The sequence below is a fragment of the Choloepus didactylus genome, chromosome 15 (genome assembly GCF_015220235.1).
Source record: "Choloepus didactylus isolate mChoDid1 chromosome 15, mChoDid1.pri, whole genome shotgun sequence".
Taxonomy (NCBI): domain Eukaryota; kingdom Metazoa; phylum Chordata; class Mammalia; order Pilosa; family Megalonychidae; genus Choloepus; species Choloepus didactylus.
Window position 1 is genome coordinate 42,874,242 of NC_051321.1, and position 27,652 is coordinate 42,901,893.

General features: G+C 41.0%; 1 protein-coding gene across 5 annotated transcripts in view; it reads right to left on the bottom strand.

Moving 5' to 3' along the window:
* MYOF (myoferlin) overlaps positions 1–27,652 on the bottom strand; it is a 161,645-nt gene that overhangs the window by 120,700 nt on the left and 13,293 nt on the right. For all 5 annotated transcript variants that reach the window (XM_037803987.1, XM_037803990.1, XM_037803985.1 and 2 more), the window contains exons 2-3: positions 18,458–18,513; positions 16,151–16,242 (exon numbers count right to left, since the gene is read on the bottom strand). In XM_037803987.1, coding sequence (XP_037659915.1) covers positions 16,151–16,242; positions 18,458–18,513 — 148 coding nt within the window. The remainder of the gene's footprint in view (positions 1–16,150; positions 16,243–18,457; positions 18,514–27,652) is intronic.

The following is a 27,652-nucleotide window of genomic DNA, read 5'->3' on the forward strand; positions in this document are numbered from 1 at the left end:
TGGGCAAGCCTAACACACGCCTTGTCTTCAATCAGATTGGTAGGAGAAGCAGTGGCAGCTGTGGCAGCAGATAATATCCCAGGGAGCCTTTGGTAAGTAAAGACCCCCTTCAAGGGCACCTCCTCGATTCTCTCATCAACTTGTGCTGATTGGAAACTCTCCTGAATCTCCCAACCCACCCACCCTTGCCCTCTGGATTAGCTCGCAAACTGTTTTTCATAACGTGGTTCCCCAGACCCCCGTTTCACAATCACCAGTTTTTGTTAAAAAGTAGATTCCTAGGACCTCAGGTCAGACATTCTCCCTTCCCATGGGAGTCTGAGAGACAATGGTCTAGAACAGTGACTCTCAATGGGCAGGGGAAGGCTGGATGGGAGGTACGGAAGGGGCTGAGGGAGGCGGGGACGGCAGCATCTGGCAGAGCAAGATTTGGGAAACGCAGATATGTGCAGTTCTTAAAAAGCACATTCAATATGATAATATAGGCTCATATTTGAGAAATAGGTATAGAAACCCATTTATTATAGAACAAATTGTACTAAACAAAACTCCATTAAACTCCAGTTGGCAGGCCTGTTCACCCACTCCCTTCTCGTGACTCCCCCTCCTTATTCCATCCAGGATTGTCAGTGAGCCTTGAGGTTTTTCCTGTTCATCAAAAGAGGACATGAGTTTTACAAAACCAAGAAACACTGGCTCACACCAGTGGATTCCAAACCTAATGGGGTGTACAAGCCTCCCCTGGGGTGGGCTCTGAGACCCATATCTCTAACAAACTCTATTGCTTGGTTTTGGAGTCACTGACACGTGGAGCTTGTGGTAGGATTTGGACAATTCATAGCCAACAACATGCCTCTCTCCCAACCCTTCACTCCCACCCCTGATGCCACAGCTCCTCATCCACAAATGGTGTCACTTTAAGAAGGGTAGATGCTGAGTGAAAGCCCAGGCCTCTGAATTAAAGGTATCCTGGTCAGTGAGTCATTGAGGCCAAAGAGCTATTTTGTGGCTTCAAGAAGCAGGTTAGCCAGCTTTATGCCTGGCATGTCTTAGATGCTCAATATTTGTTTCTTGAAGAAGTGACTGTAACTTTCAATTTTGCTATTTCACCTGACCAATTCTCCTGTTCATTCAGTCTTAAGGAATCTGTGCTTGCCTGCTCTGATAGTTCTGTCTCTTATTCCCTAGTCCTTTAGAATCAAGGTAGTCATTTCCATTCATTTATTCATTCATTAATCAAGTACTGGGCTCATAAGGTAAGGAGGGCTGCATAGCATGGTGATTAAGAACATGGGTTTGAGAGCTAGGGAGATCTGGCCAATTCAGACTGAAGGCCATTTACAGGTTGTTTAACATCTCTGAGCTTCAGGTTCTTCATCTATAAAATGGGGATAATGATAGCTCCTACCTAATAGTTTTACTACAGGAATTAAAACATTATGTTGTGCTGTTGACTAGTCATCTTTTATTATTACAGACACTACTTATAGAGGGTAAGATTGTGTCCCTCCTAAAGATATGTTCAATTCCTAATCCCAGTATCTGTGAATTCAAGTGACCTTCTTTGGAAAGAGGGTCTTTACAGATAAAATCAAATGAAGATGAGTTCTTGCTGGAGTAGGGTGGGCCCTAACCCTATGACTGATGTCTTTATAAGAGAAAGAAGAGGAAGATTTGGGCACAGAGGCACAGAGGAGACATGGGGAAGGAGGCCACATGAAGATGAAGGGGAAAACTACAGAGTTGTGCTGCTATACTCTAAGGAAAGCCAAAGATTGCTGACCACCACCACAAGCTGGAAGAGACAAGAAAGGATCTTCCCTAGAGCCATTGGAGAGAGTATGACCCTGCTGACAACTTGATTTTGAACTTCTGGTCTCCAAAACTGTGAAGGAATAAAACTCTGTTGTTTTAAGACACACAGTTTGAGGTAATTTGTTACGGGAGGGAAACTAATACACTACTCTAGAAAAAAGAGATCTTAGAAAACAAGCATACCAACAAAGTGAATGGACCATGAGGACTGTAGGTTGAGTAAAATACACCAGAAATGCAAAGACAAACATTATAATGCCTCACTAAAATGGACTAATAACAATGTATAAACTCTGAGAATTGAATCTGGGAGCATGGGCTAGAAAGGGAAGGCTTATGTAAAGGTTCCTAGATTGTAAGCTCTTACAGCTGTCACTTTTATTCATGAGTTTTAACAGTTATTTCTAAATTTTGAGATTCTGACATGTTTGTGTGTGACATGGTCAGTCCCTGGAGCTTCGGGTGTCTGTGTGGCACGTGGAACTCAGAGCCAGAGTTCGGCATCTGGGAGTGTCAGCATTGCCCCATGAATCAACTGATAAAGAGGCTGAAAAGGAGATCAGACTTTGATTGGAGATATAAACGAAATGGACTTGGTTGAGATTGGGGTAGATCTGACTAAAGAGTAGAGGATGATACTAACCATGTTTTGAAACTTTGATTTCTGTGTGGGACTAAAGGAAGAGATGTTTATTTGGTGCAAAATCTATATTGTCTGTAGCACACTATATAATTTAACTTGTATTGTCAGTTTACTCAAATGCCATAATTACATGGAAGCTTGACTAGGGAGTGAGACCTTGTTGTTGTACAGGTTAGTGTGAAGCCCCAATACAACCCAGAGTAATTTGAGCAGAGAATAAAAAGTATTTCCAAAGCCCCCTTGAGAGACTGTGGAAAAATGTGGAAATACTGAACTTCCCCAGCTGGGGAATTCCTGATATTCTTGCAAGCATTGGGGACCCCCAGCTTAGTAGGCTGAGTCCTTGATCTTGGGGCTTTCCCTTACAAAGCTTGATACTGCAAAGGAGAGGCTAATCCTACTCATAATTGTGCCTGAGTCATCCCCAGAGGCCCTCTTTTGTTGCCCAGATATGGCCTCTCTCTCTAAGCCAACTAAGCAGGTAAACTCACCGCCCTCCCCGCTATGTGGGACATAACTCCCAGGGATATAAATCTCCCTGGCAATGTGGAATGTGACTCCTGGGGATGAGCCTGGACCCGGCATCCTGTGATTGAGAAAGGCTTCTGGACCAAAAGGGGAAGAGAATTGAAACAAGTTTCAAAGACTGAGAGATTTCAAATGGAGTTGAGAGGCATTCTGGAGGTAGCTCTGATGCATTATATAGATATCCCCTTTTAATTTTTAGTTTATTATAATAGTTAGAAGGAAATATCTGAAATTGTTGAATTGCAGTCCAGTATCCTTGATTCTTGAAGGCGATCATATAACTACATAGCTTATATGGTGTGACCATGTGATTGTGAAAACCATAAGGCTCAAACCCTCTTTACTCATTTGTGTATCGACAAATGGGTAGAAAAAATGGGGACAAAAAGTAAATGAATAATATGGAGGAGGGGGATAGGGGACATTTTGAGAGTTCTTTTTACTTTCATTTTTATTTTTATTTTTATTTTTTGGAGTAATGAATATGTTCAAAAATTGTGTTGAATGCACAGCTATATGATGAGACTATGAACAACTGTTTTACACTTTGGATGATTGTATGATATATGGATATATTTCAATTAAAAAAAGTAAATTGGGGGAGGTGGGGTATGGGATGCTTTGAGTGTTCTCTTTTATTTTCATTCTTATTTTCATTGGAGTGATGAAAATGTTCAAAAAATGATTGTGGTGTCCAATGCACAACTATATGATGCAACTGTAAACAACTGTTGTACACTTTGGATGATTGTATGGTATGTGAATATATTTCAATAAAATTACATTTAAAAAAGAAAAAAACAAAACAAAACAAAACAAAAAACAAGCATATAAGGATATGACTCCAGCCAGTACTTGTAGGGAAGGCTGGTCTGAGCCCAGGCAGAGCCTGAATCACAGGAAGCTGGGTTTATCTACACTGGGGTCTGGCAGGTAGGCATGAATGAACAGATAAGAACTCCTTGTAACTACTCACACCCAGTTTTATACAATCACTGTGCAAAGTTCTTAAAAACAGTCCTTTATTCATTAAATAGCTTCCTCTGCATCCTCAAGGCTGCATAAACCACCAATCTGTTTGGGAAACAATGTTTATTTTCAGAGTTAGATCCAAAGAAAACTTCAGCTCCAGCAGAATTCTCATAAAACCCAATTCATGGAAGTAGGATGAAGTTTTAAAAGTTATACCTCTCATAAGATCCTTCATTATACAACAACCCTCCTAATAAATCCTTATACAAAAACTCTATCTAAACAAGCACGTACACCCTGCACCCTGAAATTTTCTCTCCTTTTGCCCTGCTTTATTTTTCTCTGTAGCACATACCACCATGTGACATACTATATGTGTATTTATTATCTGTTCCCTCCACTCAGGTATAAGTGCCATGAAAGGCATGGCATACTCCCAGCGCTTAGAGCAGACCTGGCCCATAGTAGGCACTCATAATTTGTTGAATAAATTAATTAATATATCGTTGAAGCTAGTCCAATGACCTTGCAAATTATTTACAGGTTAAAAGCTTCCTCTCCTAAGAGATCGTCCTTCTAAAAGCAATTAGAAGGTAATTTGCTCTTATCATTATGAAATGCCTTTCTCTTTCCTTCTCTCTGGGAGTCTTTCTCCAGGACCATGGCCCACCCTTACTCACAAGATCTTAATGGTTGCCAGCAGGACCACATCAGCTACTTAATTGGCCTTCCCAAACAGCAGGGTTCAGCCTCTCCACTCAGCATCCAGGGGGCAGCCAGCCCAAGCCAGCTTTGATCTTTTCACAGTTTTGCTGCTCTACTGAAAATATGGAACTAATAGACATCTGAACTGAGAATTCTGCTCCACAACAACATCTATTTCTGGTTTAGGTTTCACACAGCCTATGAAGCTTCTCCAGTTAGAATGTGGGGGTTGTGTATTCCCCTTCACCAATCACGCCCGGGAGAAGAAAGAAAGGTTCTGGGGGTCATGAAACAAATTCCACTGTCATATTTACACATGACAATGTCAAAAATACTAGTCTCATAGCTAGGAGAAATAAAAGCATTAGAACCTTGAAGGTAAAGTCTTTTGTATACCAGGAAATAAAAGCTTCTTATAAGCGTTACCACAACTTGCCGCATCAAATTAATTTCTTTCTAAACCAGTCTTTGTTTTCTCTAAATGAAAAAAATAGAAAATGTTTGCCCAAGGAGTTAGTATTTTCCACAATCTAAACTAGTCCTTTTTCTTCTTCTATTCTACCCTCTCCCAGAACTATACATATATATTTTATGTTGATCACTTACTTTCACACCCCAGCCCCCAACACACACATACACACACACATACACACACACACACACACACACACACACACACACACACACAGAATAAACCTTGGAAGGATGGAAGCTCTAGCTCTGTTTAAGGGGATTTTAACATATCTACGTTAAATCCATGTGATTCCATGTAAGTAGCTGGGTAACCTTAAGCGATTTGGTTAATCTCTCTGAACCTCGTTTTTCTCATTTGTAAATTGTGGATAAGACGGTCTCACTGAGTTGTACAAAGATTAAATGAGATTATGTGTGGCATATTTGTAGCACAATGCCTGGCACATGGGAAGCGCACAATAAAATTAGCTATTATGTTGTTCATAGGGAAATGGAAGTGTTTTTTTCTTAATTATATCAAACTTGCCCTATGTCTACCATTGATTGAGGAAGTATTACAGTCCCCATTACAGAAATCAGGAAACTTGCCAAGAGTCACCCAACGATTAAGTAGCAAAGTAAAAATCCAAACTAATCTCATGCTCATAACCATAGCTGACCGCTTGCCCATACTTCCTCTTATGTAAGAATTTGTAAAAGTTTTCTTCTAATTGTATCATTAGTTCATTGGTTCTCTCTTTCTTACTCATAATACAGCAAAACAGATGCCTCACACAGTGATTTATATTCAGATGATGCTTCTATCTTTGCTCTGTGTTCGTGTGTGGGTGTATATGATGGTGGTTTTGCATGTGCAAGTATACACATATGGAGGGGAAAAAAGAATACTAGAAATGCAAACTCTTTGAAAGATAGTTATGGTCATTTTATCTCAGCCACTTCCATCTCTAGAAGTTCAATTTGGATCCTTTTTTGTAACTTTCATGTCTCTTACCTAACAGGCTCAAGTGTCCCTCTACCTTCCTGAACCTATAGAATATAATAATTCCATATTCATATAAATATGTCCATATCTACCAATAATATTGTCTGTGTTATTTCTGGGTCAGTTTCTATTGATTGTTTTTCTCCACATGACTGAGGTAAAAGTCTTCTAAGTACTCTACTCAGTGCTCCATGAATTATAAGGTTTTTCCACTCTGGTTGATGGGAAAATGAACTATTCCCAGCCCTGTGTAAGTTCTAAGGATTGTTCTGTCTGCTTCTTTCAGACAACTCTTCCCCCTGCCTCTGGTACTAACCAGTACTTGGCTAAAGATTCAAGGGCAACCCCTGCACATCTCTGGAGCTCTCTCTGGGTAACTCTCTCCTCTCCAGTTCGCTAGCCACCTTGGCTTCTCGAGACTCACACATGCATCTCCTCAACTCTGAGACATCTGGAATCTGCCCTGGTCCCCCTCCCTGCACAACAGCTGGAAACTCTCTCAGGTAGTGAGCTGGACACTTGAAGGGCTGACTCCATTTATCTCCCCTCTATCAGGGATCACTGTCTTGTGATGCCAAAGTCCAATATCTCAAAGGCAATGTTACACATATTTTGTCTAGTTTTTTAATTGTGTCAGGTGGGAGGTAAATCTGGTCCCTGTTACTTCATTGTAGCCATAAGCATACCTCCCAAATTATGGTCATTTTAAGGATGACAATTCTGAGAACTGGAGAGATTAAGTAACTTGACCAAGGTCACCAACTAGTATTCAATAGAGCCGGGATTCTAACCAGCCTCTGTCTGGCTCTACAAGCCCAACCATCCACTGCCACCCTTTGAGCTCAGTCTTAAGTTCCACGTGTCCCTGCAAAGGGTCATGAGCTTTTTCCCTTGTATTCTGACCCTTTGCAGCTTAACCCCAGGTAAAGAGAACTGAGGCAGACAGATTCCACACAAATCGGCTATTACCAGTGAGCCGATGTGACAGTTGCAAACTGCTTTGGAAATGTTAAATGTCATTCATGTAGTAGTATCAAAACTCACTTGTTCATTCATTCATTCATCAGATATTTATTGAGAGCCTACTATGTGCTATATATATTTTATGTTACAATGCTAACAAGATAGAGATAGAGCTTACTGACTAACAGGGGTAGGCCAAGTGGATAAACAGATAAGAACATTTCAGATGGTGGTGAATGCTAGGCTAGATAAAGCAGATGTACGGACCAACACTTATCCTCAGATACTTACTTGTCTAAAGCCCAACCATGTCTACATGCCCAGATGGACTCCCTCCACAGTTCCCACAACCATAAGAGCTCCCTAAAGACAGGGCTCTGAAGAAATAAAACAGGGCAATGAGATGCAAAGTAACCAGGGGGGGTGCTGCAGGTTTGGTGGTCAGAGATGTTGAAGCCAAGTGACAAGAGCATACAGCTTTACAGTTTGAGGGAAAGAACCTTTCATACAGAGAGAACAGCAATGTGAAACCTCTATTTGGTACCTCTTTTTTCTCCCTGGCACAAACAAACACTAACCTTAAAACGTAAAAGCATCTTTTGTTCCGTGATATTTAGCTCCTAAAGACAGTTCTTCAAGAACTTAAGGGCGGTGACAGCAGGGCCAGGATGCCAGCCTCAACCACTCTGAATTTCAAGTCTCATCTCCACCTCTCAAAGTCATTGTGATGATCAAATGAGATGAGATATAATCTCTGAACATTATCTTGTCCATTGTAGAGCAGGAACATAAATGACTTACTCTTCTACAGTATCAAAACACCTGCTTAAAAAGTCTACCTAAGGCAGACCTTATAGGAGGTGCTAATACTCTGATAATGAGTGTTCTTATTTTCTTTTTCAAAATTAGAAAGGAAAAAGATTGCCATTTTAGCTGAACGATCAATGGCAATTCCACCTACATTTTATAGGTGGTGAGAGGTTTTCAGTGTAATGTAGAAGTCAAGAGTACAGGATTGGATCTAAGTGCTGATTCTGACACATACCAGCTGTGTGACATTGAGCAAGTTGCTAAACCTCTCTGAGGCACATGGTATGTCCTGCAAGTGGTAGCCATTGCCTGCCCTCAGAGGGAACTCTCATTCTTTGGCCCATGGGAAAATTCTTCCCTCTGACATTTAAACCAAAAATATCATTTCATGTTCATCACGTGATTAAAAGGCTCCACTGCCTTTATCTCACCTTCATTCAGCCTAGATGGCTGGTTCCATGACTATAAAGTGAGGAAGGACAGAATCTGCACTGAACAATTCAACCTACTCCTGGTACTGGAGGAAGGATGCAGCTGACATGCCAGCACTGTGTGAGCTTAGTCTGTCCCCATCCAGGCTGCTGGAGGTGTGGGCATGGGTGCACAGGAAACCGGGGCAACCTGGCACTGCTTGCATACAGTCCTGGAGCAACAGATGCTGAGCGAGAGCGCCTATTTACACAGCCGATCTCCATGGCAACAAGAAAGCCAACAGGCAGGACATTCCTTAACTGGTACAAAATCCTCTGCCCCGACCCTGCACTTCCAGATGAGGGAAACCTCACACTGAGCAGTAAGTAGATCCTCGAAGGCCAAATCTTTAGCAGGAAAAAGAAAAAAAAAAGAAGGAAATCTGGGGCCAAATGCACACACATTTCGGACAAACATACAGCTTTTTCCATGATGGATTTAAAATTTTTTTCCTGAAATGTCCAGACAATTTTACCAAAGTCTATGTCTTGTTGAGTTGGTGGAAATCAGGCTAAAAGTCAGAGTTCCAGATGGGCATTATCATCATGCACTTCATCACGGTGCAGACTCACTGAGAGAAAGCAAACAACCAAGCAGTGAAATTTGCAGGAGAACTAATCTCTCAATTAAAAATACCTCCCCCAATGACCTGGCCATAGGACATAAAATTTCCATACCAAATTCCCATTAAGGAAGTCACTGCTGGCCACAGTCCAAAAGCAAATATTTCTTGGACGTAAACAGAATAAACTATTAGCACCCATTATACCTCTAATTTCTCAGAAAATGTCTTGCAATCAGCAGGACTTTGAGGGGCTGAGACACAGGACAGACAAGATTTGTTGGGCAAAAAAAATGGCAGAGGGTGCTGCGTGTGTCTCAGAGAGCAGGCCTGAGCCTGTTTCCCTGTGGGAGCCCTGGAAGATAAAGACACTTGAGTGCCTAGCGGGAACCAGGGGGAGAAAGACCAGAGGAAGGGGCGGGAAAGATTGAAAGGGTAATGAAGACCAGCTGCATGTTTTTCTTGAAATTTACCTATTCTGTTGTGCCTAAAAATTCCCATCATAATAATGCCACAGTAACTGTGTGCTTACTTGGTCTTCATACTTGGTAGATGCTATAACACCAAGTGTGATATATCTCAGTGAGATCCATAACCAAAGGAATGAAAGAGGACCCCTATTTCACACCTTATACAAAAATTCACTCAAAACCAATCAAATGTAAGAGCCAGGACAATAAAACTCCTAGAAGAAAATGTAGGGAAGCATCTTCAGGATCTTGTGTTGGGCAATGGTTTCTTAGACTTTACACCGAAAGTATAAGCAACGAAAGAAAAAAATAGATAAATGAGACCTCAACAAAATTAAACACTTTTGCAGATCAAAAGACTTTGACATGAAAGTGAAAAGACAACCTACTCAATGGGAGAAAGTATTTGGAAACCACTTATCTGATAAGAGTTTAATATCCAGAACATACAAAGAAATCCTGCAACAGAACAATAAAAGGACAAATAACCCAATTTGAAAATAGCCAAAAGACTTGAATAGACATTTTTCCAAAGAGGAAAATCAAATTCCTAAAATGTACATGAAAAGATGTTCAACATCACTAGCTATTAGGGAAATGAGATCAAAGCCACAATGAGATACCATTTCACACCTATTAGAATGGCCACTATTCAACAAGACACTACAAGTGTTGGAGAGGATGTGGAGAAATAGGAACACTCATTCACTGCTGGTGGGAATGTAAAATGGTACAGCCACTGTGGAAGACAGTTTGGTGGTTCCTCAGGAAGTATAGAATTGCCATATGATCCAGCAATCTGCTACTAGGTATATACCCAGAAGAACAGAAAGCAGGGATGCGAACAGACATCTGCACACTGATGTTCATAAAGGCATTATTCACAATTGCCAAAAGATGTAAGCAACCTAAGTGTCCATCAACCAAGGAATGGATAAACAAAATGTGGTAAATACGTATGATGGAATATTATTCAGCTGTAAGAAGGAATGAGGCCTGATGCATGTGACAACATGGATGATGTTGAGGACATTATGTTGAGTGAAAAAAAGCCAGACACAAAAGGACAAATACTGTCTGATCTCACTAATATAAGCTCATTATAATATGTAAACTCAAAGAGTTAAAGTCTAGAATATAGGTTACCAGGATATAGATTTAGGGTAGAGAATGGGGAACTGATGCTTAATTTTTGCAGAAATTTTAATTAGGTTGACTGTAAATGTTTGAAATGGATAGAGTTGATAGTAGCACATTATTGCGAGTATAATTAACAGTGGTGAACTAGGCGTGTGATTGTGGTTAAAAGGGGAAGTTTAGGGCTATGTACCTCACAAGAAGGAAAGCTAGAGGATAAAACATGGGATTGTATAACACAGTGAACCCTTTGTGGATGATGACTGTGGTTAACTGTACAAATATAAGAATGTCCTTTCATGTTAGTCAGTATTACACTATTAATAATAGAGTGGTATATGGGGAAAATACACCTAATGCAAACTATGGGCTAAAGTTAACAGTAATATTTTAATATGCTTTCATCAATCATAACAAAGGCACCACACCAATGCTTAGTGCTAGTAAGAGGGAGGTATAAGGGATATGGAGTTTTTCTTTTCAGAGTAATGAAAATGTTCTAAAATCGATTGTGGAGATGAATGCACAACTCTGTGATTACACTGCAAGCCACTGACCATACACTTTGGATGGATTGTATTGTGTATGACTATATTTCAATAAAACTGCTTTTAAAATAAATAAATAGATAATTAAATGAATGTCCATGTTCAGAGAGATTACAAATTAACTACCTCCATAAATGCACGCTAAATGCCTAGGTGAGCCTTAGGATGGGGATTTGTCCTCTGCGCATTACTGCTGTCATCCAAGGATCCTACTGTGTTTTCAGTAAGTATGAAATAAATATATGTGGTCTCCTAATACTGTTTTCCCTGCTTGCTAACTGACTCCTATACCCAGTCTCCAAACAGAAAGCCAGTGACCTTTTTAAAATTAAATCAGACTGTACTTAAAACCTTGAATGGATTCCCATTCCACTGAGAATGAAATCCAAAGCCCACACCATTGGCCCACAAAGCCATGCATGTTGTGGCTTCACCACTATCATCTCCTACCCCCACCTACCCCTTCGTGTTCATTGTGCCCCAACCTGACTGCCCCCTTGGTGTTTCCTGAGCACCCTAAGCTTACTCCTTCCTTAGGACCTTTGTACTTGCTGCTGTCTCTCTACCTAGAATGTTGTTTCCCCCAGAGAGCTGTGTGGCTCACTCCTTTACTTTGTTCAGGTCTCTGCTCAACTGGCACCTTATCACTACCTCAGCTAAAACTGTATCATTTCCCCCCAATCCTTAATTGCTCTCTACCCTTTCACTAAGCTTCATTTTTCATCATGGGATATATCAGCCTCCTTCTTAGCTCATAGCATATAGTACTTCATAGTGCCTGGCCCATTATATTTTTCTTCATGTATTTGTCTATTTTTCTGGCTTTTCTGAAAACATGTAACCTCCAGGAAAGCAAGGACTTTTTAAAAACAAAGATGAAAGCTCTGATGCCAGCTCACTAGGCTTTTGTCACATGGCTCCTCTGGGAGACCTGGGTCTCTGCTAAACCAGGGCTCTGCTAAACCCTCCTTAGAAACTAACTGTACTATAGAGGATTGTGTCCCACATAAGATATATACAGAATGTGTAGTTTCAAACCTCAGTGCGCCTCGCTGCATTACTCAACATTTGTTAGACACCTAAAATAAACCAGAAACTGTATCACTGAAGAAAGAAAGATGTTCTTAATCAAATGCAAATTGTGCAAACATGTCAGTCAACAAACTGGTTTAAAGGCCATTGCTGTGAATTAGCTGGTTATTTGGACACTGTGCAGACATGGCCTGTGATGGCCTGTCCATTTAAGTAGGTTTAGGAGCAGCTCTGTCCTGTGCTGTTCCCTTACAGAGTCAGTGTTGGGTGACAGGCAAAGTGGCCCAGGCTTCCCTTCTCCCCAGCACAGCCTCTCACTGTCTCCATCTTCCCACCACTGCCACCATCAATGTCCCCTCCAGACACACTGACTACCTCTACCATCATCTGTCCCTTGGTTCTCTCCTGACATATTTCATTGTTCTCCTGCTCTATGCCCTTCAGATTCCTTCCCCTCCAAATCAATCAAACCAAAGAGTTCATTTCTCTTATTCTAAAAGTCACAAACAATCTAATTGCAGTTTTTCAGAGAAAACAAAAAAGAAAAAAGAAACATGATACATGAAAAATACATGTGGATTAGAAGACCCAACTTAATTTCAGAATTACAACATGGGCATTTCATTTTAACTTATACACAACTACATGGCCTTGGATCAATGGAATACAAAGGGTATTTTTTGAGCACTTATTATATATATCCAAGGCTCTTGCTCAATATAGTGGAAAATAGTAAGTATAGATTCTTACACCCCAGGATCTAAAAACGGAGCTGCCTCGTTCTGTATTAGGAATTCTAACTTAAAGAGGCAAATGCCAAAGACAATATTTGGGTTTACAGTGATGTGGGTAGTAGTTTCAGACGGACATCTTCCCCTGGCATGGTCTCACTGGATTCTCTCAAATTGAGGTTCAGTCCTCTTGGGCTGCCTCTTTGCAGCATGTTGCAGAATGGCTAATGGGACAATAACCTAAGGAAGGGCTGGGGACAGGTGGGAGTGCAGTCCTGCCTGCTCTCAGCCAAAGCATTCTTCAGTCATCTATGTGCTTCAGCCCAAGGCACCAGGGCCATAATTCCAGAGTGGGGTTTGGGGCCAAGACCCCAAGTAGCAACAAAACCTTCCTTCCCTGGCTTGCTTCTCTGTGCATGTTTTTCCCTGGAGGATCCAGCTAAAGGTGACAAGCACAAGAAAAAATGGAGGTGAACGAATCCAAGCCAAAGATTTACTACTTCAACATGAAGTAGTAATAAAGATATACTTCAACATGACTAAGGGTTGGGAGAGGAGTTTACATTCTGGACAATAATGAAAGAGACATCACTAGATTCCTTGCCAAAAAGGCTGGTAGAGGAATGACTGCAGCAGGAGGTCAGAGGAAGAAGAAAGGTTTCAGGCTCAGTGGGAAGGAGGGAGTGCTACAGAAAATGGCATCTCAGTTACTAGGGAAAGGATTTTAAGAAACAGAAATGAGGGCAGAGGGATCCAGGAGGGACAAAAGCCAGAACCCAAACTACGGATGAGGGAAATGACAAGGAGATTTGGGAGAACAGGGATCACCAATGGTTCTCAACCCGGGCTGTACAGTCCATGACCCAGGCAGCTTTAAAAAATTCTGAGGTCTGGCCCTGTCCCCAACTAATTGAACCAGAACTTCGGGGCTGGCGCATGGGCAAGGAACTGTTTTAAAAATCACTTCTAAACTGGATTCCTGAAGAACAGCAGGTGAAGCTCTAGAAAGGGAGCCCAGGGCCAGCTTTTGAAGAGCCTGGGAATTCTAGCCTAATGGGGATCAACATTATCCTATTGGTAAAAGGGAGCCATTGAAGGTTTTATATTTTTCTTTTTTAGATGTGGGAGCTATATGATTATATGATGTGAATGATACATTGGGAAGGTTGATGTGGCTACAGGGTATAAAGTACATTGGGACCAAAGCCAGTGTTATATCCTTGAGGACAAGTTCAGAATTTGTTAAAATAGTTCAGGCCCAAAGTGATAAACGAGAAAAGGTAAGAAGCCCGTGGCACAGACACTGGAAAGGAAGAAAAAGTAAGATTTGGTGATTGTCTGGATAATATGAAAACAAGAGAGGATCCAGTGAGGCCTGAGGTCGTGAGCCCAGTGGTCTAGGCCTGTGCTGTCCAATATGGTAGCCACAAGCCGCATGGGACCAGCGTGCACATGAAATGTAGCTAGTCTGAACTGAGATGCGCTGAAAGCGTAAAATACACACGGGATTTTGAAGACTTAGTAAGGAAAAAAAATGAATGTAAAATATCTAGGTAATTTTAACAACATTGGTTACAAGTTGAAATGATAATATTTTGGATATACTGGGTTAAATAAAATATATTATTAAAATTCATCTCATGTTTCTTTTTATTTTTTAAAAAAATCAGGCTTCTAGAAAATTTTAAGTTATATACATGGCACCATATTTCTATTTGAAAGTACTGGCCTAGTATATAAAAGATGGTGCCATTTGCAGAAAGAGGAAAGCAAATAAGAGAAGGGACTATTATTAGAACCATATGGGAGGTGACAGTAAAGCTCTACCCTTCATTCCCCAGCACTCTGAGATATGGGAAATAAGGCCATCATGAGAGTTAGGGTGGAAGGTAGAGAATCACATAATGGTTCAAAGCAGAGATAACCAATGTAACCTTACTAAGCTAGAATGTTTTTTAGTCCAAGAGAATGGGATCAACACCCATCAAAATGTATTTACACAGCTTAAGAAAAAGCACATCAATCACAAGAAGCATGGAACAAAGGATCTGAACAAAGGCAAACATAGGCAGCACTTATCAAAGTACTGTCCAGATGGTAGATATCTATCCAGGCTCTTAGGCTGGTGGCTTTAAGCAGAAGACTTCAATGACTAGGGGCACCATCTATTTCACTTTCTAAACCAAGACCCAGTTGACAGTCAAAGGGATGTTATTAATAATTGTGCTGGGGCAATAAACCAGTACTGTCCCAGGCAAATCAGGACATTGCGTCACTCTACCTCAATTAAATCATTCTAATTTATTGCTCTCAATGAGAGCCTTATGATTTTACTAAAGGTGCCTGAGGCTAAGACATACATTTTAAAATGTATTAATTTACATTAAAATGGAGGTGCTTCTTACAGTTGATGTGGGCATTTAATATCATGCTTCTCCCCATCCCCAAACCTGTCATTAATTCAATAGTGCATCTTATGATCAGTGGCATTTTATAATCAAGGATACAGAGTAATTTGGTTTCTTATGTGGTGTGATTTGAAGGAGAATTCATTGATCAGAGGATAGGAATGCCCTCCCACCAGGCAATTCATTTCCAATGGAAAATAACATGTATTCTAAAGTTAAGCACTGGTCTCCTGTGAACTTGGTTAGCTTGAATTGGGATCCTAAGATTGCGTTCTGAGTCATACAAGGTCAAAGTCCAGACCCAAGCATGGATGAATTTACTGAAGTCATCCTGCCCCCTGGGGACCTGCTTGGGCAGTTCCCTAGCTTTCTCTAGGGGACAACCCTCAGTATCACCATGGGTACCACCATGCCCTTCCCCATGTGAAACTCATAAAGACAGCAAGATGAGGAGTCTGGTTTAAGTCTGTTGTGTTGAAAGGCCAGTGAGACATTAAAATGGAAGTGGGGCTGGAAGGAGAACTTGAAGAAGATGTATATGGACCATACATAATCAGAAGAAGAAACTATTTGGGTTGTGTCCAGTAGAGCTACAGTTAAGGTAAACTGCCAGAAGTAGGGCATGACTACTGAAGTTAAGTTTCACCATAAGTGGCACATTGAATAGATTAGTGGTAGCTTGGTGTTTGAAGCCTCTTTTGAATATAGCAGCCATTGGGAAAAAGCACTGTGATTGATTAGCCATGTCTGATATTGGCTCAGAAGGGGTGGGGGGGAAGGTATGGAATTAAAGCACAGTTATATTGGAAATATTGTCATATATTATTAAAAATGTGTTTCATTCACAAAATAAATGGTAATACATAAAATGATAAAAACAGTTTAAGGCAACTTACTTATTTTGTCCAATTGTCTCAAAATCTTTCACTATGACCCCAAGGGAAGATGAAATGTCCAGTGGTATACCCTTCAAGTCAAACTCCAAAATCTATTCACAGAAAGGTTATAAAAACAGAAAGGCTGTTAAAAGGATCAGGGATAAGAAAGATGCACCAACATAGCAAGTCGGGTCATAATATTCACCCACGACAATCTTGTGAATTACGCAATTCTTTCATTAACATTATAAAATATTAGATAGAAGTGATGAAATTCTAAAGCTGGTGGCCACTGCAGGATGGAGGAAAACCAACCAGAGTAGACTCAGAGGACCTGCAGGCAATTCCTGGCTCCCCATTTCTTAGGATGTGTGGCTTTTTAACAAGTCATCCAACCCCTGCCTCACAGAGAACTGGACTTAATACCTATCACAATTGTTGTAAGCATTAAATGAAATGTGTATGTGAACATGCTTTGTACAATGGCTATTTTTAAATTATTTGCTCTTCTTAATTATGTTATCAAACAAAGAGAATGAATAATCCAAGAAAACATTTCTAATGCATCAGCCCCTTTATTTTAAGTCCACTGTGGTCTGTGCTGTAGTCAGCTGACCTTTCTGAGTCTCCCATTTTAATATAACAAATTGTTTTCTAATGACAAAATGTAAAAAGGGCGACACAGCACCAATGATATCTTTGATTGATTATATAATAAATGTATTTAATAAAACAGCATGTAATAATGATTTGATCCTCCTTGTAATGGGTTTGGAATGGATGGAAAATGCATCTCATAGCTCATGTTAGACCATATCCACCAATCCCAATGGGTACAGGAGCTGGCATTTCATTTAGGTTTGATTTTGGTTATAAGCCAGCAAGTAGGAAGTTTACTTTGTAAATACATTTGTAATGTGAGGGGGGAAATACAAGTTAGAAATAAGATGGATAATGCCCAGAGGAGCACTTGCCTGCTCACATAACCACATACCTCTCGGCATGAGTCACATGGACTGAGCTCAAATATAAAGGGATATTTGGGATTATTCAAAACCTAAAGCAATAAACAGATTCACATGTATCTGTCTGCTTTATTCTTGGAGCTCTGTGTGAGGTGCTGGGGATTCCCAAACCAGACAGGCCTCTTGGTCTCCTGGAACATACAGCCCAGCTGGCTATATTACAGGTTCCAATGAAATTACAAACAAGTGGAATTCCTTCGCAACCCACATGAGACCAGCAGGGCCTTTCAGAAAAGCATTAAGAAACTTTTCATATTCACCTCTTCAAATGTGAAGTATGGTCTTTATTCCATCTTGTAGAGATAGAGTAAATTAATTGAGAAGGGAAGGGATTTGCAGGCTGTGGAGGGGAATTTGTCACATACTGGTGACTCAGTGAATAAACAAAGACATTTATTACTTCTCTTATCCAGGGAGATTTGACTAGGCTTTTAAAATAAAACAATGGGACTGGTCATCAACTTTTACAAATTATCCAGAATAGGAAAGTCCTACTCATTGGAAAGAATTAAATTTTACACATAGCTACGACTGTCTTAAATACTGAACCACTTATAAAATAGACAGTGGGAGGAGGTATATAATTATATCACATTCCTTCAGTAGAATATTACAGTCATTAAAAACATTTTTTAATTGAATGATGTGGGTATATGCTCAGAATATAATAGTAAGAGAAAATGGAATATGAAACTGCATTTACTATAGGATGCTAGTTAGTATTAAAGACATATTTTAAAAAAATATATTCATTCAATAAAAATTTATTAATATCTGAGATGTTAACAGTAGTTGATTCTGGAGAGTGAGAACAGAAGCAACTTTTTATTGTTTATTTGAAGTTTTCAAAATTTTTATATTAAGTATATATTATTTTTACCAACATAAAAAAATAATGTCACTTCTTAACTAGGCACACAAAGTATTGTGTAAAATGTTCTAGATTAGTCACATGCAAATGTGTTTTTATTGATTGGACTTTCCTTCTGGGACTCTGGTGATGGTCTGATCCCACCCCTCACTTTACAGATGTGCCCCACAGACACACTGTGACTGGACCAAGGTCACACAGCACACTCGTGGCTGTGTCAGGGCTAGAACTCAACCCTTCTCACTCCCAATCCAGGCTCTGCTCACCACACCACTACTGTACAGGAGACAATCACTGGAGAGATGGAGAGGATGGGGGAGAAACCCAGAAATTCCATGTCCCCAGAGAATAGTTAACCTCTGACCCAAAGATGGGACAATCAGATATAGCTTATCTATTGAAACGAAGTTAAAAAAATGTTAACATCACCTCATTCCAGACAGGGTTGAGCTCATTATCAACTTTCTTAGTTTTCTTTTTCTCATCTATAAATAAAAAATAAGAAATATCAATCAATTAGAAATCTTTATAGAGCATTTATGCATTCAAAAAACATTTACCGAGGGCCTATTATGTGCTCACATTTCCCCATTCATCTGCCTAGGGTGAAGGCTAATGGAGTCAGTTTTTGTTTTGTTCTTTTTTTTAATTAAATTCAGTTTTATTGAAATACATTCACACACCATACAATCATCCATGGTATACAATCCACTGTCCACAGTATGATAACATAGTTATGCGTTCATCACCACAATCTATCTCTGAACATTTTCTTTACATCAGAAAGAACCAGAACAAGAATAAAAAATAAAAGTGAAAAAAGAACACCCAAATCATCCCCCCATCCCACCCCATTTGTCCTTTAGTTTTTATCCCCATTTTTCTACTCATCCATACACTAGATAAAGGGGGTGTGATCCACAAGGTCTTCACAATCACACTGCCATCCCTTGTAATCTACATTATTATATAATTGTCTTCAGGAGTCCAGACTGCTGGGTTGGAGTTTGGTAGTTTCAGGTATTTACTTCTAGCTATTCCAATACATTAAAACCTAAGAGGTGTTATCTATATAGTGCATAAGAATGTCCACCAGAGTGACCTCTCGACTCCATTTGAAATCTCTCAGCCACTGAAACTATTTCGTCTCATTTTGCATCCCCCTTTTGGTCAAGAAGATACTCTCAGTCCCACGATGCCAGGTCCACATTCATCCCCGGGAGTCATATTCTGAATTGCCAGGGTGATTTACACCCCTGGGAGTCGGGTCTCACGTAGGGGGGAGGGCAGCAAGTTCACCTGTCGAGATGGCTCAGTTAGAGAGAGAGAGGGCCACATCTGAGCAACAAAGAGGTACTCAGGGGGAGACTCTTAGGCACCATTACATGCAAGTTTAGCCTCTCCTTTGCAGTAACAGGCTTCATAAGGGCAAGCCCCATGATCGAGGGCTCAGCACACCAAACCGCCAGTCCCAATGTTCGTGACATCAACACCAGTCCAGGTGAGGATGTCCAACACATCCGCACCTTCCCCCAGATCCTCGGGGCTGGGGAGGGGGAGGCTGTAAATATATTTTTTATTATCTGCCCAAATTTAATGGAGTCAGTTTTTGAAATGGAACAGCATTTTTTCGGCTTAAAACATTTGCCCCTTCCCCAGCCCTACAAGGAGATAAGGCAGAGGTGAGTCAAAGTAATGGAACTGTGTGGTCCTTGGCCTCACCCTCCCCAGCTTCTGCACATTCCAGCCCTCTCCATCTCTGGCTTGCTGCAGAAAGAAGTCAAAGAAGCTAACCTTTGAGATGCAAGTATCCCCATTTAATAGACGAGGACACTGAAGCTCAAAGCAGTTTAAGAAAAGTGTCTAAGTTCATACGTGGCGGTGGCATCCTGATTTAAACCTGTACTTGTGGCTCTGAGGCTCATGCTTTCTCTGAGCGTGAAAAAGAGCCCAAATCCCAAGCAGTTTAAAGATTAAGCTGGACTCCTTCCTACAGGCCTCAGTGCAAAGAATTTTGGATTTCCTTTAATCCTCATCCATCATTTATTTTTTATTTTTTTTATATTCCCAGTTTATTTTGAAAACAACCTTTTCTGATATATATCAAAATGAATTTGAAATTATAGTTATCTCAAAGTACACAGAAATTACCTATATTCTCCTATAACTGAAATACTGATAAAAGAACACTTAACATTATTTAAGGACTTCAACATAATAGAATTCTTTTTCCAGCTTTTTATACTATTTTTTTCCATCTAAACCAATATGCCAATATGTAATAGTTGACATTTGTGTTATATATGCATGTAAAACAGATACATTTGTCAAAGTGAGCATAAGATGAAACAGCATACAGTATCCTTTCTGGATATAGATTTTCAGAGGCAAGGTAGTCCAAACAGGAGCAAAAAACTGACTTCCTCATGAAATAAACTAGATAAACAAAAATCAAGAATAATGCTAAAGATTTATTTCATAAATCATTCTCTTTCCTATATTTCTAAGATACAAGTGCGCACTCTAGGTATGTGTGAATCAAAATACTTCCAACCAAGATTGTGAACTCCTATGACTAGGATAGCTAATTCAATACAGTAAGTCCTGGAGTAAAAAGAGAGGTAGTAGAGGTGAATAGAGGACATTATTCCATCAAGTTATACATACTTAATAAAGAGGTAGATTATTTAAAAGTCTCAGTGGGCTCAGATATTGACTTGGGCCTGAAAGTGAGGTTTTAAATACTTATTAAGATCATAATTAAGCATATTAGAATGCTAGGCATCACTGGATTGGTGCCTTAAGGTTAAACAATGGGAAGAAATGATTGTTGCAAAACATACACATAACATTATTTTTTGTGGTTTTACAATTTTGTTTGTTCCACTATTTTTGTAATTGGGGCAAGATAAGAGGTCCAATTTGTTTAAGAACATTTAATGTTCCCCATAAACTGAATTAAAACTTTTTATTAATTCTGCCAAATAAAACATTGATTTCCATCTACAATTATTTTTTAAGATAAAAAACAAGTCAATTGAAAAAAAAGTTGGGGCCTTGAGCTATGAAACATACTTATAACACACTGATTGACTGAAAAACCTAGAACATCACTGTAAAGATGATAATCATTGTTGGCCTTCAGCAATGAATGGATGCAGCTTTACTGTGACTTCTCCAGAAATGCTTTGTAGCACCTAACACACATTGCTGGTACAGTCTCAAAGTCGGAGTTATTCCCATAATAGAGATCTTCATTAAGTTGTTTTTGTGGATCAGAGCTCCCAAGTAGTTCAACTTTCACTTTGCAGTTCTTAACTTCACTACATTTTCTATTCAAATCTCTCAGATTGCTTTCATCCATATGTAGTATGTAATAAAATGTGGCAAAGTCTTCTTTGGTAACCTGCCAGGCAAAGTGATTCATAGGAATATCATGCTTCTTCATGCAATTTTGCCCTCGATAAGCAGGGCAGTTTCCTATCTCATAAGCAGATGTTGTGGCACTGTCTACCCTCCAATTATCTGAAATATTTTGATCAGTTACAAGTTTTCTGAAAACTGCTTCTGCAGTGGGTGATTGACAATGTTACTCAAACATTCAAATGGCACTGACTTGGGCGGCTGCGCTGCCATCTTCTCAGGAGCAAAGAGAAGGAGAGAGGGTGACCACCTTTTCTTAAGACCCAAGGTGCTCTTTCTCTGTGTCCTGGAGACGGGACAGTACCCTTACCTAGATAAGTAATCATTAATCTGGCTAGTCCTTAAAGTTTCCTTGGAGCAAGACCCAGAGAGCAGAGGGGCTCCTCGTGGGTCCCCAAGTCCCCAAATAATTACCAAAATAAAAGCTAGTATTTGAGTACAAAATCTTTGCAAGCATTATCTAATCTAATCTCCTTAAAAATCCTAGGAAGTATATATTATTCTCATTCATCTGTCATAGCTAAGGAAACTGAGAAGTTAAGTGCTATATTCCAAATCACCCAGTCAGTAAGTGGCAGTGCTAGTTCTTGACCCCAGGCAATCTGACATCAGTGACCACACTTTGAACCACTTCTCAATATTGCTTCCCCTCTACTGCTGTGGAATGTAGGAGGTTTTATTCAGCTGAATGTCACATTGCCTGAGCTCCTAGCACACAGCTGGTGTGGGGTTTACCATCTCATTCTTCCAAGACCTCAGCATAGCAAAGCCATGAATCATTACCCTCACTCTGCTAAGCATTAACTTTTCCACTTGAGTGGGCCTCTCTACCCTGACTGGCTTCCCATTTTAAGAGTCAGCCTGACCCTACTCATCGGCTCATGCCTCGAATCTCAGCTCCTTTTGGAATAGCTCTGCCACTGAAGCTTATTTCATTTCCTTTCACATCCCCTTTCTGGTCAAGAAGATGTTCTCCATCCCACGATGCCGGGTCTAGATTCCTCCCCGGAAGTCATATTCCACATTGCCAGGGAGATTCACTCCCCTGGTACACTGGTTAGTTCTGATTGTGGTCTTTCTGTGACATCTACAGAGTCTCTCACTGGATCTGATTCTTGTATCTCATAGAAGCTGTCCTGAAATTTCCCCTCCCACACTTCCATATTGACCCCACTCAGCCCTCCCCTCACCGAGTACAAACTTCTCAGTCTTCCTCTGTTTTACAATATGAGAAAGTGCTCCTGAGAGCAAGAGGAGCGGTGCAAAGGGATTTTTTTAACTTGATTGGAACTGGACAAAATGACTTCTTTCCACAACTATACCCACTCCCTCTAAATAATCATCTATAAGTGTCAGGCTGTGAATTCTACTATAGTGACTCTTATATTCAAAACAACCCCTCAAGGTAAGGATTCTAAGCCCCATTTTGCAAACAAGAAAGCCAAGAGAAGTATGTTAACTTGCCTAAGGTCACAAAGCTAATAAACAAGAGCTAGAATTTGAACTTCCATATCCCTGACTTTATAACCTATATGTGTATATGCCACCACCCCACACCGCCTCATTGGAAGCTATCAGAAACATTGGATAAGGAAAGATACATAAATATAACATGTGTGATGGGCTTGGCACCCTTTGTGATGTTCATAGGAAGTCCACAGACAGGTTTCAGGGTATCCTGAAACTCCCTAATGCTATTTGCAAAATGTTACAGCTGTGAGTTTTTCTGGGGTCAGGATTTACCCATTAGATTCTCCCATTAGATTCTCAAATATGAGTGTCCTTGAAAAAAAAATGAGTCTTTGCATTTGACAAGCATGAAATGGTGCCATTAATTCCTTGTCCATCTTACCTCCACCCTTGCTGTCATAACCAGGGCTTGGTGGGTGGAGAATTGAACCAGGCCTCTGAAATCATGACAGACCTTCAGGAAAGAAGGTGGGCAATTTCCAGAAGTTAAAGTAAGTGGGTGGAGCAAGGAGGAGGCAGCAAATAATTTGAAGAAACTGGGCAAAGAAGTTGGGGTAGAATTGGGGTTACTGAAAGACGGTATTGGGGTAAAAATTCCAGTCTTCAAGTTCCCCAGAGAACCAAGGCAAGGACATCGGCTCCAGGGAGGCTGCAGAAAAAGTCAGCACTTGCTAATTTGGAATGAGCCCCAAGCTACTTACTGACCTAAGAAGCAGTACAAGGAAGACTCGCTGCAAGGCTATCTTGATGCCAAGCCTGGTGCTACTGACTCTCTCTGTCCCCAGATTGTTCCAAAGTCAATGTTGGGCAGTGTGAAAAGGTTCACTTGTTCATTCATTCACTGTCAAATATTTATTAAGCATCCACTAAGTGTAGTAACCAGGGTAACAGAAGAGTCTAAGACAGGTCTTCATCTTAAAGCTCCGCACACAAAAAATGTAGTTTATAGGTTACTGAACAGAAGAACCAGGCAGAAATTTTATGATTGCTTCCATCAAATAGCAAAAAGGGCCCACCAAACTCTTCCCTGCTCCACCCTCACTCTGAAGTTCTCTCCTGCAAGAAGGGGAATAATGTGAATAATGATTGGGGAGGCCAGGCCAAGGGCCTCACAGCTCAGCCCATGAAAATGGTCCACTAAGTAAGTTCTCCACAAGCAGTAACCATCAACTTCATTCTTTCACTTAACAAATATTTTTGCAAATACATCTTGCCAGGCACTGAGCTGGTCACAGTGGGAGATGCAAAGATACACAAGACACAGTTTCACACTGAACGGTCCAGCCGTGACATGGCTACAGATGACTGATAAAGAAAGAAGGCCTTCAGTTGCCTCAGTAGAGTATAGATGAAGCGTGATGCAAATTCAGAGGAAGGGGAGGTGACTTCCAGCTTTGGGCACCAGGTAAAGCCTCACAGAGGAAGCATAGGTGGACCTGGAATCTGGAGGACAAGAAGGGCATGGAAATGCAGAGCTGGGAAGAAAAGGTAACTCCAAGTGGAGGCAACAGGGTGGGTGAGTCAGCAGAGAACAGGTCATATGTGGAGATACTGACCATCCAATTGGCTAGAACCAAGAAACGAGTAGAGGGTAATTGGGCTGCATGGGAAGGTTGTTGTCACACTATGGAGGGCCTAGAATGCCAGGTTAAGACTCATTTGGCTAATACAAGCCACTTAAGGGAGGAGGGTATTAGAAATTGGACATCATAACTTCAAGAAGTTCATAATCCAGTGAGAAAAACCAAGTCATCCAACTCTTTGAATACATATTCCCGAACACATGATTCATTTGCGTGTTGAGAACAAAAGAGTCCAAGCATATTCTGTTGATCACAGACTAGCTGGGGTTATTCAAGTGGAACTTCCTGCAGCTACTGGCACTTGGTGCATGATGTTGCTGCTAGTGGTACTACCCTTTAGGGGGTGCTTATTCTGGGCCAGGCATGTGCTAAACCCTTTACATACGTTATTTCATTTATTCCTCCTGGCAAGTACATAAGGTAGGCACTGTTATGACCCCAGTTTGCAGGTGAACAAAGTAAGCCCAGAATGGTTAGGTAACTTGCCCAAGAGCATAGAGCTTGATCCCAGGAGAGCAAGATCGCAGCAAGAAGCCCTCTAACCCAGGTCTAGTACAACTCTGGAGCCCGAGGACTGCACCCCCCAAGCTCCCTAGCTAATAAGGAAAGATAAAGCAGCTGGCATTTGCTCCTACCCTTCTGAAGAAACACAGTTCAATCCTTTCCAAGAATGTGGTTCTGATTTTATCAAAATATGTACACATTACATTTTATTGAAAGCCTATTCTCACACATAATTAAGTCAGCCAAAAATAAAGTAGATAAATCTTTCCTTAGCAGCAAAAGTCACACACACACACACACACACACACACATATTCAATTCCATCTCTTTAAAAAAAAAAGAAGTTACAGACACTCAACATCAGATTAAATTACTGGAAATTCCCCCTTCTCTCTACATCACTTACCTCCCCCATGCTCCCATCCCTAATTTCATTAAGATGACTTTCTTCCTATGGAAAAGAATGATATATTTTCAAGCCAAAACATAACAATTGACAAATGCAGAGTGCACTCTGGACCACAACTAAAGGCATTCTTTGGGACATTTCCTGTTTTCTGATTAGCTACGCCTGCTTCTCGCTCAGATCTGTGAAGGTCACCATTGCAGTCATTAACCCGCATGCCAACCTCTGCAAAAGGTTTCCAAGAGAACTGAACAATGCTCCCTGCCAAGCCACCGTGCCCTTTTGCACGGAACCATTTCCTTTGCTGCTCACCTACCAGACAGTGTATTGGACCCTTTTTGATAAACTGTGAGTTTAGACGAGATAATCTCTGAGTTTTCCTCAGCTCCAGTGGCACATGAACTTTATGAAATCCCCCCAAGCACAGATTGGTTAGAGTGCTGTGTTTTACTGAGATGGCCCTAGGAGAATGGGTGCGCTATTTATAAAGACTTCCTTTGTAACTCAGCTCGTTTGGTAGGCAAAGTAGATCAATGAGGTCTCCGAATTCAGCCATGTGTCTACACTTGGCCTCTCAATCAAAAGTACTTCATTGGGTCATGGCTCCTTTCCTCTGAGCAATGAACATTTACACAAATACACAAACTCACCCAGTATTTTCACAGCATAAAAAACTTCTGACTCCCTGCGGCCCATCCAACACAACTATGGCTAACATTCCTTAAGTGCTCTGAACTAGTTGCTGCCCCTAATGCTTTCCATGGATTCTCTCATTTAATCTTCACAACAACTCTGAGAGGTAAGCTCTATTACTATCATTCCCATTTACAGATGAAGAAACCAAGACACAGAGAAGTTAGGCAATTTGTCAAAGGTCACAGAGCTAGTAAGAGGTGGAGCCGGGATTGAGACACAGAGCAGTTTCCATAGTTGGAGAATTAAGATCAGATAGTACTTACTACGTAGCAGAATGCTTACTATATAGCAATCTTTCCATAATTTGACTGAACTGGACCTCATAAGCTCATGTAAGAATTATGACTAGGGTTGCTTTCATGATTAAATGGAAGAATGAATACAAAATGCACAGCACAGAGCCTAGGTATACAGTAAGCACTAAACAAACAGGAGCTATTATATTATTTCTTATCACTGCACCCAGGCAGCACCCCCATGACTCCCCCAGTGAGTTTTCCAGGCCATGGAGCACTGGAGGGCAGGGCTGCAGTGATCAGAGAAAGTGCCTCATGAAGCTAGGGACAGCCCTGGTGTAGCAATTCTACTTGGCTCTGTTCCAGTCCTTGAAAACCCGCCCAGAGCAGCTGGCATGTGAGCAGTGACTGCCCCTCCCTTGCAGGCAGCCTGACAGTGGCCAGCATCTTGGGGAATTTTCACAATACCAGGGGGCAGAGAAGGCTCTGGGAAGGGCCAGCAGGAGACTCCTCTGTTCTCAGGACTTCAGAGGAACTCACAGGGAGCACAGAGACAAATGGCCCGGCCAGGGATATCTCTGACTTTTTGCCTTCCAGCCCTGGCTGCCTCATCCTTCCAGAATGATGTTGTCAAACAGGTTCTAGGGGAAAGGTATTTTGGCCCAGTGGCAACCATGATACAAAACAAAGCTGTTTTGTACATTTCTGAAACAGTCACTGATATCGCTGATAAACAGGAACACCCAGACAAAAAGGCAGGCTGAGTTACTGCTTCCTTTTCTGCACCCAGTGCCCCACTGACTTCTGGATATGCCCTTCCAAGTATGCAAGCTCTTGAATCAAAACCATATCTCCCAAGTAAACTGCAGTGAAGCCCAGTCAATTTGAATGACTCATACAGAATCTAGTTCTAACTTCCTAAAAGCTGACACGGGGGAATGGCTGGGTTCTAGCTCTGCCAACTGCCCAGGCTGCTGGCAGAAGGAGCCAGTGCCCACGAGGCACATGGACTGGCTGCCTCCGTGGAGAAACAGAACAGTGTGCTTCTTTGATTTCTTAGTTTATTTTCCATGTGAGCATGCACTCTATGCTGAGCACTTTAAACCCATTCATGCCTAATCCTTACAAGGGAGGTATTGTTATCCCCACTTCACAGAAGAGGAAACTGAAGTTCAGTGAAGTTAACCAATTGCCCAAGATCACACAGCTAGTAAGTGGCAAAGCTGAGCTTCAGATCCAAGTCTGCTTCATTCCCACACCTGTGCTCTTAAGCATAGTCACAGGCTGAGGGCATCTGGCATACTGC